This window comes from Chiloscyllium plagiosum, unplaced genomic scaffold (assembly GCF_037043375.1).
Source record: "Chiloscyllium plagiosum isolate Xiang-an unplaced genomic scaffold, Cpla_swu_hap1 HiC_scaffold_27, whole genome shotgun sequence".
NCBI lineage: Eukaryota > Metazoa > Chordata > Chondrichthyes > Orectolobiformes > Hemiscylliidae > Chiloscyllium > Chiloscyllium plagiosum.
The window spans coordinates 20,309,929-20,326,694 of NW_028270165.1; the positions used below are offsets into that span (position 1 = coordinate 20,309,929).

The window sequence follows — 16,766 nt, forward strand, 5'->3', positions numbered from 1 at the left end:
GGTTTAGACGATATGGGCCAAATGCTGGCAAATTGGCCGAGATTAGGTTAGGTTATCTCGTTGGCACGCATGAATTAGACCGAAGGGTCTGTTTCTGTACTATCACTCTGGCTTGCCACTAACATTTGCCACATCTATATGTACAGTTTCTGTCTGGTGTCAGTGTCAATGCCTTGATATCTCATTCTTAACTGGACTGGCAGTGCTTGGAATAGAATGCGGCAAAATGAGGGCAATTCACATAAAACATCCCCTTATGCACCGATAGTGGGAGCATGGGGATTCCAACCGGGGTTTACAGATGCCACTTTTAAACTCTGGAGATCCAGGGGTATCTCATGTTTAGGGGATCTATTTAAAGATGGGGTCCTGATGTCTTTTGAACAGCTGCGTCAGAAATTCGGATTACCTAATGGAGACCTCTTTCGATACTTCCAAATTCGAGATTATATACAGAAGAAGACCACGTTATCAGATAGTCTTTATAAATCAGATAGAGAATGTAGTGTCCTACGACCAGTGGGGGTATCTTCCGTCAGTACTATTTATCATTTACTACATGATAAAGTATCGGGAGATATGGATAATCTGCTTAAAACATGGGATCAGGATTTGGGACTAGAAATCTATAGAAACGTGGAATGATATTTGGGAAAATGCTAGAAGAATTACTATCTGTAACAGAACCCAGGCTATCCAGCTGAAGATACTTCATAGGGCCCATATAGCACCGGTTCGATTGGCAAAATTTAAGGCAGGAGCATCTCCAATGTGTCCTAAATGCAAAATAGAAGTGGGCACTCATGTACATTGCCTATGGACCTGTCATAAGATCCGTAGATATTGGACTAAAGTAGCAAGTACCCTGACAGAAATTTTAGGAACGGAAATTAAAGTGGACCCTGTATCTCTCCTCTTGGGCTTTTCAAACCTTCCCTCCCTGGACACGTACGGGAAGAGACTATTTTCTATTCTTTCTTTCGTGCAAGGAAAAATATTTTGGTGAACTGGGCGGCTGAGGGCCACCCTGGACTTTCAAATTGGCACAGATTAATTATGGAATGTATTCCCCTTGACTTCCTTACAAATATGGTGCGCCGAAAGACCGAATTATTTTATAAAATATGGCAGCCCTTCTTGAATTACATAAATACAGATATTTCGGCTATCCTAACAAAGGCTTTTATTTAATTGAGATTACAAACCTGGCTGGTCCGGGGCCCCTCGGGGGACGAATCCCGCACGAATACGGGTTTTATTATATCCCGAGCATGTAAGAGACTTAAATATACTTTCTGGTTAGTTGGAGGTTAGATTAGTAGATAGTTGAGTTTTGTTTGATTTTTTTCTTTTTCGTTTTTTTCTGTTTTTTGTTAAATTTTGGCTATTGTATATTTGAGTTAATTGTATATCAATGTTTATATCTGAGAGTTTTGTTTATTTTTGTAAACTTGTTAAAATGTTAAATTTCTAATAAAAATATCTATAAAATAAACTGGATTGGCAGTGATGACTTTTGTAATCTTTTCTTACAGACTATCTGAAGACAGAAGTTTCAAGTTAACAGATAAAGGGCTTATGTCAAAAATGTTGATTCTCCTGCTTCTCTGATGGTGCTTGCTGTGCTGCGCTTTTCCAGCAATGCAGTTTTTGACTCTGACTCTCCAGCGTCTCCAGTCCTCACTTCCACATCAATGTCTGATAGTTACTCAATCCATCAGGACCGCAACAATTTTCAACTATGATTCTGTGAGAAGGAGCAAAGCGTTCTTTTTGGTTCCAGTTTGAGTACGGTTGAAAGACCCTACTGTTGCAGCGCACTGAGTGTGGAGCCTGAAACAACTCTACTGCCTGGAAAGAAGAATTCATGGCAGGGTTGTACACGTGTGTGTGCAGCTGAAGCTTCGGCCATGGAGAAACCCGAGGAAACACGCCCTGTTGAGAAACCATGGAATTGTGGCGACTGCGGGAAGGGCTTCCATGTCCCACCTGTCCTGGCGGCTCATCAGTGCAATCACACTGGGAAGAGGCCGTTCTCCTGCCCCGAGCGGGCAAAGGGCTTTACTTGCTCCTGTGTCCTGCTGCCCCACCAGCATATACACACTGGTGAGAGGAAGTTTTACTGCTCCATGTGCGAGAAAGGATTCACTTGGGTGGACAACCTCCAGACCCACCAGCGAATCCATGCAGGGGAGAGGCTCTTCAGTTGCCACGAGTGCGGGAAAGCCTTCAGCAATTCCTCCAACCTGCTGACGCACCGGCGGGTCCACACGGGGGTGAGGCCCTTCAGCTGCCCAGAGTGCGGGAAGGCCTTCAGCAATTCCTCCTCCCTGCTGGTCCATCAGCGGGTCCACAGGGGGGAGAGGCCATTCAGCTGCCCCGAATGCGGGAAGGCCTTCAGCGATTCCTCCAACCTGCTGAGGCACCGGCGGGTCCACACGGGGGTGAGGCCCTTCAGCTGCCCAGAGTGCGGGAAGGCCTTCAGCAATTCCTCCTCCCTGCTGGTCCATCAGCGGGTCCACACGGGGGAGCGGCCCTTTAGCTGCCCAGAGTGCGGGAAGGCCTTCAGCAATTCCTCCTCTCTGCTGACCCACCGGCGAATCCACACGGGGGAAAGGCCCTTCAGCTGCCCAGAGTGTGGGAAGGCCTTCAGCAAAACCTCCCACCTGCGGAGCCACCAGCGGGTCCACACGGGGGAGAGGCCCTTCAGCTGCCTAGAGTGTGGGAAGGCCTTCAGCAATTCCTCCAACCTGCTGGCCCATCAGCGGATCCACACGGGGGAGAGGCCCTTCAGCTGCCCAGAATGCGGGAAGGCCTTCAGTAAATCCTCCAACCTGCTGGCCCATCAGCGGGTCCACACGGGGGAGAGGCCCTTCAGCTGTCCAGTGTGCGGGAAGGCCTTCAGCAATTCCTCGGACCCGCTGAGACACTGGCAAATCCACATGAGGGAGAGGCCTTTCGCTTGCTCTGAGTGTGGTAAGGCCTTCAGCAATTCCTCTGACCTGCTGTCCCACCAGCGGGTCCACACCAGGGAAAAGCCATTCAGCTGCCCCTAGTGCGGGAAGGGGTTCACCCACTCCTCCAAACTGCTGGCCCATCAATGGGTCCACACTGGGGAGAGGCCGTTTGCCTGCCCTGACTGCAGGCGGAGGTTCTCATTGTCCTGCAACTTGCGGAGGCACCAGTGCATCCAACAATCAGATTCCACCAGTGACACTGCAGTGGGTCACCCCCAGGGCTGAACCTCCTGCCCATTCTGATAGTGGGTGCAGTGAGCTTTTGTGTTTTGTGCTGGACTCACCCCCACCAAGCCCACCTACATGGCTCAGGGGTGGCATGGTGACTCAGTGGTTAGTATCTTTGCCTCACGATGCTGACCTGGGTTCAATTCCACCCTTGGGGAGACAGTCTGTGTGTAGCTTTCACATTGCACGCCCCACGTCTGTATGGGTTACCTCTGAGTGCTCTGGTTTCCTTCCCCTGGTCTAAAGGTGTGCAGGTTAGGATGAATTGGCCCATCTAAATTGTCCCATAGTGTTCAGGGATGTGTCGGTGTGGTGCATTAGTTGGGGTAAATGTAGAGGAATAGGGATAGGGGAATGGCTGGGTTACTCTGCGGAGGGCCAGTGTGGACTTGTTGGGCCAAAGGACCTGTTTCCATACTGTAGGGAATCTAATCTTTAAAAAAAAAGAATTCCTCCAAGCAATCTTGATAAAATATGCCGAGTTGGACAAAGTATCCCATCAAGTTTGAGTTGAAGAAGTCTGAAGTCACACGACACCATGTTACAGTGCAACAAGTTTATTTGAAATCACAAGCTTTAGGAGCATTGCTCTTTCATGAGTGCTGCTCCTTCATCACTTCATCTGGTGCCGTGTGACTTCTGACCTTGTCCACCCCAATTCAACACCAGCACCTCCGCATCAGAGTTGACGAATGAGATTGGATTGTATTCGGCCTGATTGTGAGATGTTCCATTTGGAAACTCAAAACTGTCTGACCAACAAAGAGATGCAAATCATAGAGTCCTACAGCAGGAGACAGGCCCTTCGGCCCAACATGGTCCACACCGACCAAACTGTCCATCAACACTAAGCCCATTTCCCTGCACTTGGCCCATTTCCTTCCATACCTTTCCTATCCACGTATTTGCCCCAATGCCTTTTAAATGTTGTTCATGTACCCACCTCAACCACTTCCGCTGGCATCTCATTCCATATGTGTACCACCGTCTGCGTGAAAAGAAACGTTGCCCCTCACATTTCCTTTTATTCTTTTTCCTCTAACTTTAAACTGATGCCCTCTAGCCCTCACTTCCCCAACCCCGGGATAAAAGTCTGAGTGCATTCACCCTCTCACGATCTCTTCACTTCTCGAAGGGCCTCTCTCAGACTCTTAATGCTCTAAATAAAAATATCTTAGCTTGTCCAACCTCTCCCTTTTACACAGACCCTTGAATCCTGGTAACATCCTTGTATATGTCTTCAGCATGCTTCCAAGTTTAATAACATATTTGTTATAGACACTGCCCTGTCTACCTATTTTGTTGGAATTATAGGACCTAATCCAAACTGGGTAATCTGGCTGATGGGGCAGGAAACCACTTCCTTTCTTGAGAGACAAGTCTCCTGGAGAGAACTGGCTGGCTGACTGATCTACTGACCCTCAGTGTCCCACTGCCCTCAGTTATCTGGAGGGGTGTGCACACATTTGCCTAAGGTGGTGCTTGAAACCTTTATCATCTTTGGGATGGATCCTCATTCATTCCGTGCTATGGAGTCATGCAGCCTGGAAACAGACCCTTCAGACCAACCAGTCCATGATCCCCAACTAAACTAGTGCCACCCATCTGCTCCTGGCCTGTATCCAGTATGTTAATACTTTTGTTCATTTGTTCACCGTGAGAGTTGGATAAATAAATTGCTGATTGTTGATTTTAAAGTGTTGGGGATTTATTCTTATCACTAGAGCAGGTTACACCACTTTTCATGCTAATTTTACAGATTATTGGGCGACACGCTCCTCTGGGTGTTTCTCTTTGAGATAGGTGTGGCTGTCAGCCTTTGCTTTATAAAGGTATTGACGTAATGTAGTGCTGAATGCAATGGAGTCAACATGAATCCCAGCCTCTCACTGTGGTTGTGGGTGAATCGTCTTAATTTGGCTCTTAACTCAGAAACTGCACACAATTAACTGCTGAAACAATGATTAACACTTTATTGTATGGAGCAACCAAAAATAAAACTCCTCAAGTTTTCATTGGAGAAAAGAAGGTTTAGGGGTGACTTGATAGAGGTGTACAAGATGATTAGAGGTTTAGATAGGGTTGACCATGAGAACCTTTTTCCACGTATGGAGTCAGCTATTACAAGGGGGCATAGCTTTAAATTAAGGGGTGGTCGGTATAGGACAGATGTTAGGGGTAGATTCTTTACTCAGCGAGTAGTGAGTTCATGGAATGCCCTGCCAGTAGCAATGGTGGACGCTCCCTCTTTATGGGCATTTAAGCAGGCATTGGATAGGCATATGGAGGATAGTGGATTAGTGTAGGTTAGGTGGGCTTGGATCGGCACAACATCGAGGGCCAAAGGGCCTGTACTGCGCTGTATTCTTCTATGTAACCAAGTTCAACCTCACTCACAACTTGGCTATCACCCAATTGATGGCAGAATTTAACTGAGTTTCCCTCAACAGTATCTGTCTTTGGAAGTGTCCAGGGATTCAGTGCAGCATTCTTCTTCCAAGTACTGCTGCTACATCATTCTGGTTGAATTCTGGTGGAGATTCCTCGCTTTCAAATCTGTGATGTGATGCTTCTTTAGATTCTAACACCACCTCCCCACACTTCTGGAGATCTCCGGTCTGTAGCTTACCTTCTTATCCTCGAGGTTTCGTGGTTTGTTTGATACAGCGTTTCCTGCAAAAAAACCCCTTTACGTCAGGGCCTTCCTTCCACAGACAAACTTAATTGTCCTTTTATCATGAGCTTATTAAACACTTCGCTCATCTGTCCCAGGAAACATCTTGTTGTTTTGCGTCCTTCTTCCCAGGGATGGTTAACTACCAGAAATTAGGCCATTCAGCCTATTGAGTCTGCTCCACTATTCAATCGTGGCTGATACGTTTCTCAACCCAATTCTCCCTGTAACCCTTGATACTAAAGAATGATTGAGTCTGCTCCACCATTCAATGGGCTGAATGGCCTAATTTCTGCCTCCTGATGTAGCAGTTTCTCAGTGGCCCTTTTGTTTCTTGGTCCAGAAAGAGTTCCTGCTGATTCAGGGAGTTGCAAAGTTCTGCAGTTTACAGGACCACACCACATTCCCCTCTGCCTCCTCCTGAGATACTGGCAATTCCAAAGATCCCTTGGTATCCCTGAAAACAATCGAGGTGTCTGGAAATCTCTGCTGCTACTCTGGAACAGAAGGATTATGGGGAGAAAATTTAGAAATCTGATGTGAAAAGGGACTATGGAGTTCTACTCCAGGATTCTCTCAAGGTAAACTTACAGGTTGAGTCAGTAGTTGGGGAGGAAAATGCAATGATGGCATTTATTTTGATCAGACTTGAATATAAATGCAGGGATGTACTTCTGAGGCTCTGTAAGGCTCCGGTCAGCCCACAATTAGAGTACTGTATGTAGATGTGGGCCCCATATCTCAGGAAGGATGTACTGGCCCTAGAACATGTTCAGAGGAGGTTCACAAGAATGGTCCAGGAATGAAAAATTTAACATATGAAGAACATTAGAGGACTCTAGGTTTATACTTCATGGAGTTCAGAAGGATGAGAGGGGATCTAATTGAAACCTACAAAATAATGAACGGTGTGGATGTTGGGAAGGTGTTTCCATTGGTAGGACAGACTAGAACCTGAGGGCTCAGCCTTCGCGTCAAGGGAAGACCCTTTAGAACAGAGGGAAGAGAGGCTCCTTCAGCCAGAGTGTGGTGAGTCTGTGGAATTCACTGCCACAGAAGGCTGCGGAGGCCAGGTTACTGAATATATTTAAGACGGAGATAGATAGGTTCGTGAGGATCAAGGGTTAAGGGAGAGAATGGGGTTGAGTGGCGAAGCAGACTCAATGGGCTGAATGGCCTAATTTCTGCTCCTATGGTCTTATGATATGCTGATGTGTGGAGGGATGAGAAGGGGGGAAAAAGAGATGAAGAGAGAAAGACAGTTAAGGTGAAGCTCGATAGAGATGAAGGAAATATAAGAATTGTATGATAAATGGCAGAACACATAGGAGCACTGGCATACAGAGAGATCTGGGCATATAGATCCGTGGAAGTGGTAATGCAGGTGGGCACCGTGGTCAAGAAAGCACACAGCACACTTCCTTGAGTGTAAGAGTTACGTTACAGCTGTTTATTATGGCCACATTCAGAATATAGTGTGTAGTTCTGGTCACGGTGCTACTGGAAGGATGTGGGTGCTCTGGTAGAGGGTACAGGCAAGGTTCATCAGGACATTGCCTAGTCTGGAGGGCTCTCGTTATGAGCAGAGGAGGCATAAACCTGGATTATTTTCTTTGGAAAAACAGAGGCTGAGAGGAGACCTCGACAAAATGCTGAGATACACAGATTGGCTGGACAGGGGTGGCAGGGTAGCTCAGTGGTTCGCACTGACGCCTCACAGTGCCAGAGACCTGCGTTCGATTTTAGTCTCAGGCAACTATCTGTGTGGAGTTGGCACATTGTCCCTGCACCCCACCTCCCGTGTCTGTGTGGGCTTCTTCCGGGTGCTCGGGCTTCCTCCTACAATCCAAACTTGTATAGGTTAGGGTGGATTGGCGATGCTAAATTACCCATAGCGTCCAGGGAGAGGCAGGATAAGTTGGATTGTCTGTGTGTAAATTGCCCCAATGTTCAGGGATGTGAAAGTTCGGTGCATTAGTCAGGAGTAAATGTAGATAATGGGGGTCAGAAAACGAGTCTCTGTTAATCTTTAGAGGGCCAGTGTTGTCTTGTTGGGCTAAATGGTCTGTTTCCACGCTGGAGGGATTCTATGATAGTCAGAGGTGTTTTTTTCCCTCCAAAGTAGAAAGTTCAACTAAAAGAGGTTCAAGGACTGTTTGGGGGGAAAGTGGTGGGGGTGGGGAATTAACACAGAGGGATGGTGGGTTTCTGGAACGCACTGCCAGTGGAGGTAATGGAAGCAGGCACCTTAACAACGTTTAAGGTGTATCTTGATAGACGCATGAAGGGGAGGTGAATAGAGGAACAGAAGCCACACATGGGCAATAAATAGCAGGTCTAAGTAAGAATTAAGAAGTAGCACAGGCTTGAGGGGGTCTATGTGCCTAAAGCAAGTGAGAAGGGCCTGTGACTGTGCTGTATTGTATTGATACAGCTTTCCCCCACTATTTGAAAGTAGAGTGTTCCTTTCATAAGCCGAAATGGCCTAAAGCGAAGAAGCAATTACCATGAATTAATTTATATTATGCCTTTCTTTGTAAAAGCGACAATCCTCTTCGGATTTCTTTCGGTTTGTGAGAACAGGTATTAATGTAGGTCTTTTGTTAAAGTGAAGTAGTGTAAAGTGAACTTTCGAAAAGTGGGGGATATCTTTATGCTGATGGAGGGGAGATGGGGGAGCAATGAAGAGGGGTGGATGTAGGCTCAGGTGCAGAATAAACACTGAGACACCAATTGAGCAGCCCAGACTGGCTCTGTGCTGGAGACTCAATGGGATAGAGACAAATGTATCTATTTCAGGTATACCTGCAGTATGCTCCATCCAGGATAAAAAAAAAAAATGTCCTTCATCTGCTTCAGCATACAGGGCAGATGAGCAGTTTCTCCCCAATGTGGACCAGGAGGTGATGCGACTGAGTGAAGCCTTTCCTGTGCTGAATGCAGGTGAATGGCCCGGTATATAAATGCTGATGAATATCGGGCAGGCGGGGAAGGGAAACCGTTCCTACACTCCCTGCATTTTCATGATTTCTCCATGGTGCAGGTGTCCTCGTATTTCTCCAGGTTCAACAATCAGTTGAAACTCGCTCACACTTACAGCATAGGTGTGGTGTTACTGGTGAACCCTCTGATAATTGGAGAACTCTGTAAAACATGTTCCAGTCACTACTCTTGTGTGTGGGTATGTAAGACTCTGTGAGTTTCCAGTCACACTGACATTTAAAACCTAACAAAGCAGACAGACCTTCTCCCCTTTGTTTTCAAGGCCATCTATATCCAAGTCCTGGTGAATCAAGCGATTGTCAGACTTCGATGTGATGTTTGGTCTGAGATTTCTGCCTCCAAATTCTTCTCTTGTAATATTCCTGTGGAAAGAGATTGCAAAGGTCATCGCTGTCAGTCCACAATAGAAAATCAGAACACACATTTCTAGTTTCTGTGGATCATTCTTTCCTCTCTTAATACCCAAGATCTTTGTGCTGATCTATACGTAAATGTATACAGCAGGGTAATGTGGTGGATTGCATACTCCAGGAAGAGTTCACTCAAGTTGCTGAATGGACATCTATCATGCGGTATTGACGTTCTTACTGAAGATATACAATATGCTGCAGTGCAATATTATGAGCCCAGAAACAACTGCAAATCAGGCTTTTAGAGCCATAAACATTCCATTAAATATGTCACATATACCCCAGACTTATCTGTCTTATATTAACGCACGGTTGTCTTACATTTCCAGAAGACTCAGATTTAAGTTTTAAGTGTGACTTTTTGTAAAAGAAGCCGTCGTTTTGGACTCCTTCCATGCCATACTGACTCTATTACTGGAAATACATCCATACTACACCGGGATTCATGGATCAATGACGTGAGGCTTATCTTTACCCTCTTATAATTTTCTGTTGCATAAATGTTTCGACGAATGCCAACGCTTTTCACCAGTCATACAGTCAGAGACATAAAGCACAGAAACAGATCCTTCAATCTAACTTGTCCATGCCGACCGGATATCCAAAATTAGTCTAGTTCCATTTGCCATCACTTGGTCCATATCCCTCTAAACCCTTCCTTTGCATATAACCATCCAGATGCCTCCACCACTTCCTCCGCAGCTCATTCCATACACGCTTCACCCTCTGCAAAAAAAAGGTTGACTGCAAGGTCCCTTTTAAATTTTCCCCCCTCGCCCTAAACCTATGCCCTCTAGTTCCGCACTCCCCATATCCCAGGGAAAAGACCTTGTCTATTCACCCCATCCACACTCAAGTTTTTATAAACCTCTTTAAAAAACACACATTCAGCCTCCGATGCTCGAGGGAAAACAGCCCCATCTTATTCAGCCTCTCCTTGTGGTTCAAACCCTCCTACCCTGGCAACAGCCTTGTGACTCTTCTCTGAATCCTTTCAAGTTTCACAACATCCTGCCTATAGGAGGGAGACCAGGATTGCACACAATATTTCAGAAGAAGCCGACTGAAACTGACTTTTGCAGAGTCTGCTCCCTGCTTGTATTCATACTGCCTCCCGTTGTTGCAAGTGAACAGTGCTTCCCCCTTTCTCTCTCCCTCCCAGGATAAGGAATCATTTCCAGATTTTGCCCAGAAGAGCCCCCCTATTGTCTGAATGCGCAAGTTGGACGGTGAGCTTCTGAAGCTACTGCTGCTCCTCTCTTTCTGAATGAAGGTTGAGCTTCACTCCAGACTGCAACTCCCTTTCTCTGTCCAAACATCTGTGAGCACAGCACATTTTTGTTGAAATAAGGCATATTTTCTGAATGTTACAATTAAAGGGGTGTCTTCCCCCCGATATTCCAAGGGATGGTAAGTCAGAGAAGGACCATGCCTTGTGTTGTGTGGCTCGTGTGACAGTTGCAACAGGATGTCCCAACTCCTATGCTCAATTCAAAGTTTGAGAGAAGAGTTGTAGCTCGGGTGCTCATTGTTGTGGTTCTGTTCGCCGAGCTGGGAATTTTTGTTGCAGACGTTTCATCTCCTGTCTAGGTGATATCCTCAGTGCTTGGGAGCCTCTTGTGAAGCGCTTCTGTGATGTTTCCTCCAGCATTTATAGTGGTTTGTCTCTGCCGCTTCCGGTTGTCAGTTCCAACTGTCTGCTGCAGTGGCCGGTATATTGGGTCCAGGTCAATGTGTTTGTTGATAGAATCTGTGGATGAGTGCCATGCCAGAGAACAGCCAGGGAATTCCTAGAGGCATGGCCTCGAGGCATTTTTCCAGCACCACATTTTTCAACTCTGGATCTGGGACAAGGTGTGTGGTGTGGGGGGAGGGGAGGGGAAATAAGGAAACTGGTGAAATCTACATTGCTCCTATGTAGTTGGTGGGTCCCAAGGCAGAAGACAAGATGTTCTTCCTCCAAGCGTCAGGTAGCTAGAGCTTGGAGGGGAAGGCACCAGAGTACTTGCGTGTCCTTGACGGATTGGGAGGGGGAGTTAAAGCGTTCAGCCACAAGGCGGTGGGGTCGTTTCGTTTTGGCGTCCCAGAGCTGTTCCCTGAAATGTTCTGCAAGTTGGCGTCCAGTCTCCCCAATGTGGCAGAGACCACATCGAGAGCAAGGGACATATAAATAAATCTTATAAACAAATTGTACAAATTTTAGCCTGCCAGGGTTATTTTCTTTAATTAAGTTAAAGAAAATTTTAATTAAATTGGGTGACTACATGAAACGGTTTGTTGGTCAGACTCAAATCATCATCCTCAAATGAGACAATGCCATTAATATCAGTGAACTGCTTTTTTTTTAGAACCACAAGTTCTTGATTTATTTTCACAACTTATTGGTATTCACATCTGCACATTCAATGTCAAACTCTGACATCAGAAATGACATGACACCATTAATTTTTTTTTTTCCGTAATTCAACAAACAAATTAATAACACACAGTGAACACCAACTCTCATTAATATGAAATTAAATTTGACCAAAAAAAAAGTAAAATCAAGATGAGAGATAACAAATGGGGGAAGGGCAGAAGGCAAGAAATGCAGCATCATAGAAGGTGCTCCTCCAGGGAGTGTATTTTACCAACTACAACTGCTCAATATAAACAAACACTCTGACATGATCCTCCGGTTTTAATGTAAACCATAGCCCCATACAGTAGGTACCATTTAAATAAGTTAATAGATACAAGCCTTGAGCAAATCCAGCCTCCAGCCGGACCCCACGCTTCTTGGAGCTCGGACCTTCCTCCAGCTCCGGGGGGTTGTTGAGCTCCTGGGCTCCGGCCGCCGCCGAAGAAGCCGGGGGCGCCGACTCTCTCTCTTCCACCGCCGACATTTTTAATTTGTTTTCTCGTTCACCCGATAACTGTCACCTCCCCCTTCCCGGGCCCCGGGAATTATACAAAAATAAACAATAAACGCCACCGGGGACTGTCTCCTTTTCTTCACAACTTTTGTTTGAAAAGTTCTGGCTTTCATTTGAAATGTATTTTAAAGGTATTTTCTGAGGTAAACGATGCCTGTCTGCCCCCTCCCTCCGTCAGAAACCGCCCGCTGAGTCGATGAGAAAACCGCAGCCTCGCGCCGCCATCTTTGTTTTTCTTCTTCATTCCGTCTCCTCCTTCAGTGACGCGCGTCATTCGCGTCCCCTCCAATCAGAGCGCACCTTACTCCACCTGACCAATGGCGGCTGGCTTTGTGCGTCGTGTTGGTCCCACCCTCTGCAATATCTCTCTCCGATTAGTCGGTACCAACCACAAGCTTTGGGATTGGTGGAGAATTTCACAATCACGTCAGTGTATCCACCCTTTTCATTCCCGTTCATTCATTCAACAGCAGATGACCCAATTTACTGCAACGGGCTCTGGGGCTATAGCGGTAGTGTCACATATTCAGGGGGAAGATGTGATTTTTAACGTTATCAACCAATTCAACTCTGGCACCTCCGCATCCATTCATTCAATCGAAGAGGGCTCATTTTTGTGTAATGGGCTCTGAGGGTATAATATTTGTATCCCATGTTGAGAAGAAACCTCTCCCCATTCATTCACTAGAAGAGGACCTATTTGCTGCAGAGGTTTTTTATGGCGCAGTGGTAGTGTCCCTATCTTCGAGCCCTGAAATCCCACTGCTATGAGGATGCGGAACAACAAATGTTTTCGTCATAAGTCACATGACACCAGGTTATAGTCCAGCAGGTTTGTTTGGAGGGGATCTTACAGAAATATATTAAATTATGAAAGAAGTAGAAATAGGATGTTGCATTGGTAGGTGAGACTGGGATAAGAGCGCATGGCCTCAAGATTAGAGGAAGCAGGTTTAAAACTGAACTGAGCAGAAACTTCTTCACCCAGAGGGTTGTTAATCTATGGAATTCCTTGCCCAGGGAAGTATTTGACATTACTTCAGCAATCACTAGAAGCAGTAGATACGTTTTTGAAAAATAAAAGTATTAAGGGATATGGTGAAAACGCAGGTAAGTGCAGCATAGTCCACAAAAAGATTAGTCATGATCTTATTGAGTGGTGGAGCAGACTCGAAGGGCCGGAAGGCCGACTCTTGCTCTTAGTTCTTATGCTCTTATGTTGAAATCACAAGCTTTTGGAGTGTAGTCACTGCAGCAGATGAAGTCATGAAAAAACAAGTGCAGGAAAGAGAATTTAGATAAATGAAAGACGGTCAATTACTTACTCCCATTCCTATTTCTGATGATCTTACTACACAGCAAGTTGTGTTTACCAAACATTAATTTTATTTCCATTGTTTAAAATCAAATATTTAAGATGAACAGTTTGTTTTTCCTCACTTGGACACACAACACTGTGAATATCATAAACATGAGATATCATAGGAACAATTCATAAACTAGATTTGTCACTGAGATACTAGAAAGGAGAAAAATTCCCAACATGTGCAGGATGCTAACGAAAAGTTAGCAACCTGAAATAGTAACAGGAGCAAGTGAACAGTCCCAATCAGGAAACTCATATTCTGACATCCACTACAGTACCTTGCTTTCCTTTTCAGTTTAATGATCCATAATTGAATCTGACTCCAACACACTCTCTGGCAGGCAGTTCCAGAGGTCAAAGTATTTTCAATCATTAACGAAGTAAGTTTTGGATCCATCCCAAAGACATTGAACATAGAAAAATACAGCGCAGTACAGGCCCTTTGGCCCTCGATGTTGCGCCGATCCAAGCCCACCTAACCTACACTAGCCCACTATCCTCCATATGCCTATCCAATGCCCGTTTAAATGCCCATAAAGAGGGAGAGTCCACCACTGCTACTGGCAGGGCATTCCATGAACTCACGACTCGCTGAGTAAAGAGTCTACCCTGTCCTATACCTACCACCCCTTAATTTAAAGCTATGCCCCCTCGTAATAGCTGACTCCATACGTGGAAAAAGATTCTCATGGTCAACCCTATCTAAACCCCAATCATCTTCTACACCTCTATCAAGTCACTCCGAAACCTTCTTTTCTCCAATGAAAACAGCCCCAAGTGCCTCAGCCTTTCCTCATACGAACTTCCTACCATACCAGGCAACATCCTGGTAAACCTCCTTTGCACCCGTTCCAGTGCCTCCACATCCTTCCTATAGTATGGCGACCAAAACTGCACACAATACTCCAGATACGGCCGCACCAGAGTCTTATACATCTGCAACATGACCTCAGGACTCCGGAACTCAATTCCTCTACCAATAAAAGCCAGTACGCCATATGCCTTCTTCACAGCACTATTTACCTGGATGGCAACTTTCAGAGATCTGTGTACATGGACACCTAGATCCCTCTGCTCATCCACACTACCAAGTATCCAACCATTAGCCCAGTACCCCATCTTCTTGTTACTCTTACCAAAGTGAATCACTTCACACTTACCTACATTGAACTCCATTTGCCACTTTTCTTCCCAGCTCTGCAGCTTATCGATATCCCGCTGTAACCTGCCACATCCTTCCTCACTGTGAACAACTCCACCGACTTTCGTATTATCCGCAAACTTGCTCACCCAACCTTCTAGCCCCTCCTCCAGGTCATTTATAAAAATGACAAACAGCAATGGTCCCAAAACAGATCCTTGCGGAACACCGCTAGTAACTGCACTCCAAGATGAACCTTTTCCATCAACTACTACCCTCTGTCTTCTTCCAGCCAGCCAATTCCTAATCCAAACCTCCAACTCACCTTCAATGCCATACCTCCGTATTTTTTGCAGTAGCCTAGCATGGGGAACCTTATCAAACGCCTTACTAAAATCCATATACACCACATCTACCGCTTTAGCCTCGTCCACCTCCTTATTCACCTTCTCAAAGAATTCAATAAGGTTTGTGAGGCACGACCTACCCTTCACAAAACCATGCTGACTATCCTTGATCACATTATTCCTATCCAGATGTTCATAAATCCTATCCCTTACAATTCTCTCTAAGACTTTTGCCCACAACAGAAGTGAGACTCGCCGGCCTATAGTTACTAGGGTTATCCCTACTCCCCTTCTTGAACAAGGGAACCACATTTGCTATCCTCCAGTCTTCTGGCACTATTCCTGTAGACACTGAGGACATAAAAATCAAGGCCAATGGCTCTGCAATCTCCTCCCTTGCTTCCCAGAGAATCCTAGGATAAATGCCATCAGGCCCAGGGGACTTATCTATTTTCACCCTTTCCAGGATTTCCAACACCTCTTTCCTACATACCTCAAAGCCATCCATTCTAATAAATTGTGACTCAGTATTCACATCGGCAATAATGTCCTGTTCCTGAGTGAATACTGACGAAAAGTATTCATTCAGTGTCTTCCCCAATCTCTTCAGCCTCCACACGCAACTTCCCACTACTATCCTTGACTGGACCTATTCCTACTCTAGTCATTCTTTTATTCCTGACATACCTATAGAAAGCCTTTGGGTTTTCCCTAATCCTACCAACTAAGAACTTTTCATGTCCCCTCCTTGCTGCTTTTAGCTCTCTCTTCAGATCCTTCCTGGCTACCTTATAACTATCAATCGCCCCAATTGAACCTTCACACCTCATCTTTACATAGGCCGCCCTCTTCCCTTTAACAAGGGATTCCAATTCCTTATTAAACCACGGTTCCCTCACACGACCCTTTCCTCTCTGCCTGACAGGTACATACTTATCAAGAACACTCAATAGTTGCTCCTTGAACAAGCTCCACATATCAATTGCGCCCTTCCCTTGAAGCCTACTTTTCCAAGCCACGCATCCTAAGTCGTGCCTCACCATATCATAATTTCTCTGCCCTCAGCTATAACTCGTGCCCTGCAGTGCACACTTATCCCTCTCCATCACTAGAGTAAAAGTCACCGAATTGTGGTCACTGTCCCCAAAGTGCTCACCTACCTCCAATTCTAACACCTGGCCTGGTTCGTTACCCAGAACCAAATCCAGTATGGCCTCACCTCTTGTTGGCCTGTCTACATATTGTGTCAGGAAACCCTCCTGCACACATTGGACAAACACCGACCCATCTAACGAACTCGAGCTATAGCTTTCCCAGTCAATATCTGGAAAGTTAAAGTCCCCCATAACAACCACCCTATTACTTTCACTCTTCTCCTGAATCAATCCTTTCTTCTACGTCTCTAGGACTATTAGGAGGCCTGTAGAAAACTCCTAACAGGGTGACCTCACCTTTCCTATTCCTAACCTCAGCCCAAACTACCTCAGATGGCGAGTCTTCATCCATCGTCCTTTCCACCGCTGTAATACTATCTTTGACAAGCAATGCCACACCTCCCCCTCTTTTACCCCCACCTCTGACCCTACTAAAACATTTAAACCCTGGAACCTGCAACAGCCAATCCTGTCCCTGTTCTACCCATGTCTCCGTAATAGCCACAACATC

General features: G+C 45.8%; 1 protein-coding gene across 1 annotated transcript; it reads left to right on the plus strand.

Moving 5' to 3' along the window:
• The first annotated feature begins 1,910 nt into the window (after nucleotides 1-1,910).
• Nucleotides 1,911-3,217, plus strand: LOC148143368 (uncharacterized). Its single transcript, XM_087975181.1, has one exon. The coding sequence runs from the start codon at nucleotides 1,911-1,913 to the stop codon at nucleotides 3,054-3,056; it is 1,146 nt and encodes a 381-aa protein (XP_087831307.1). The 3' UTR covers nucleotides 3,057-3,217.
• Nucleotides 3,218-16,766: the final 13,549 nt, after the last annotated feature.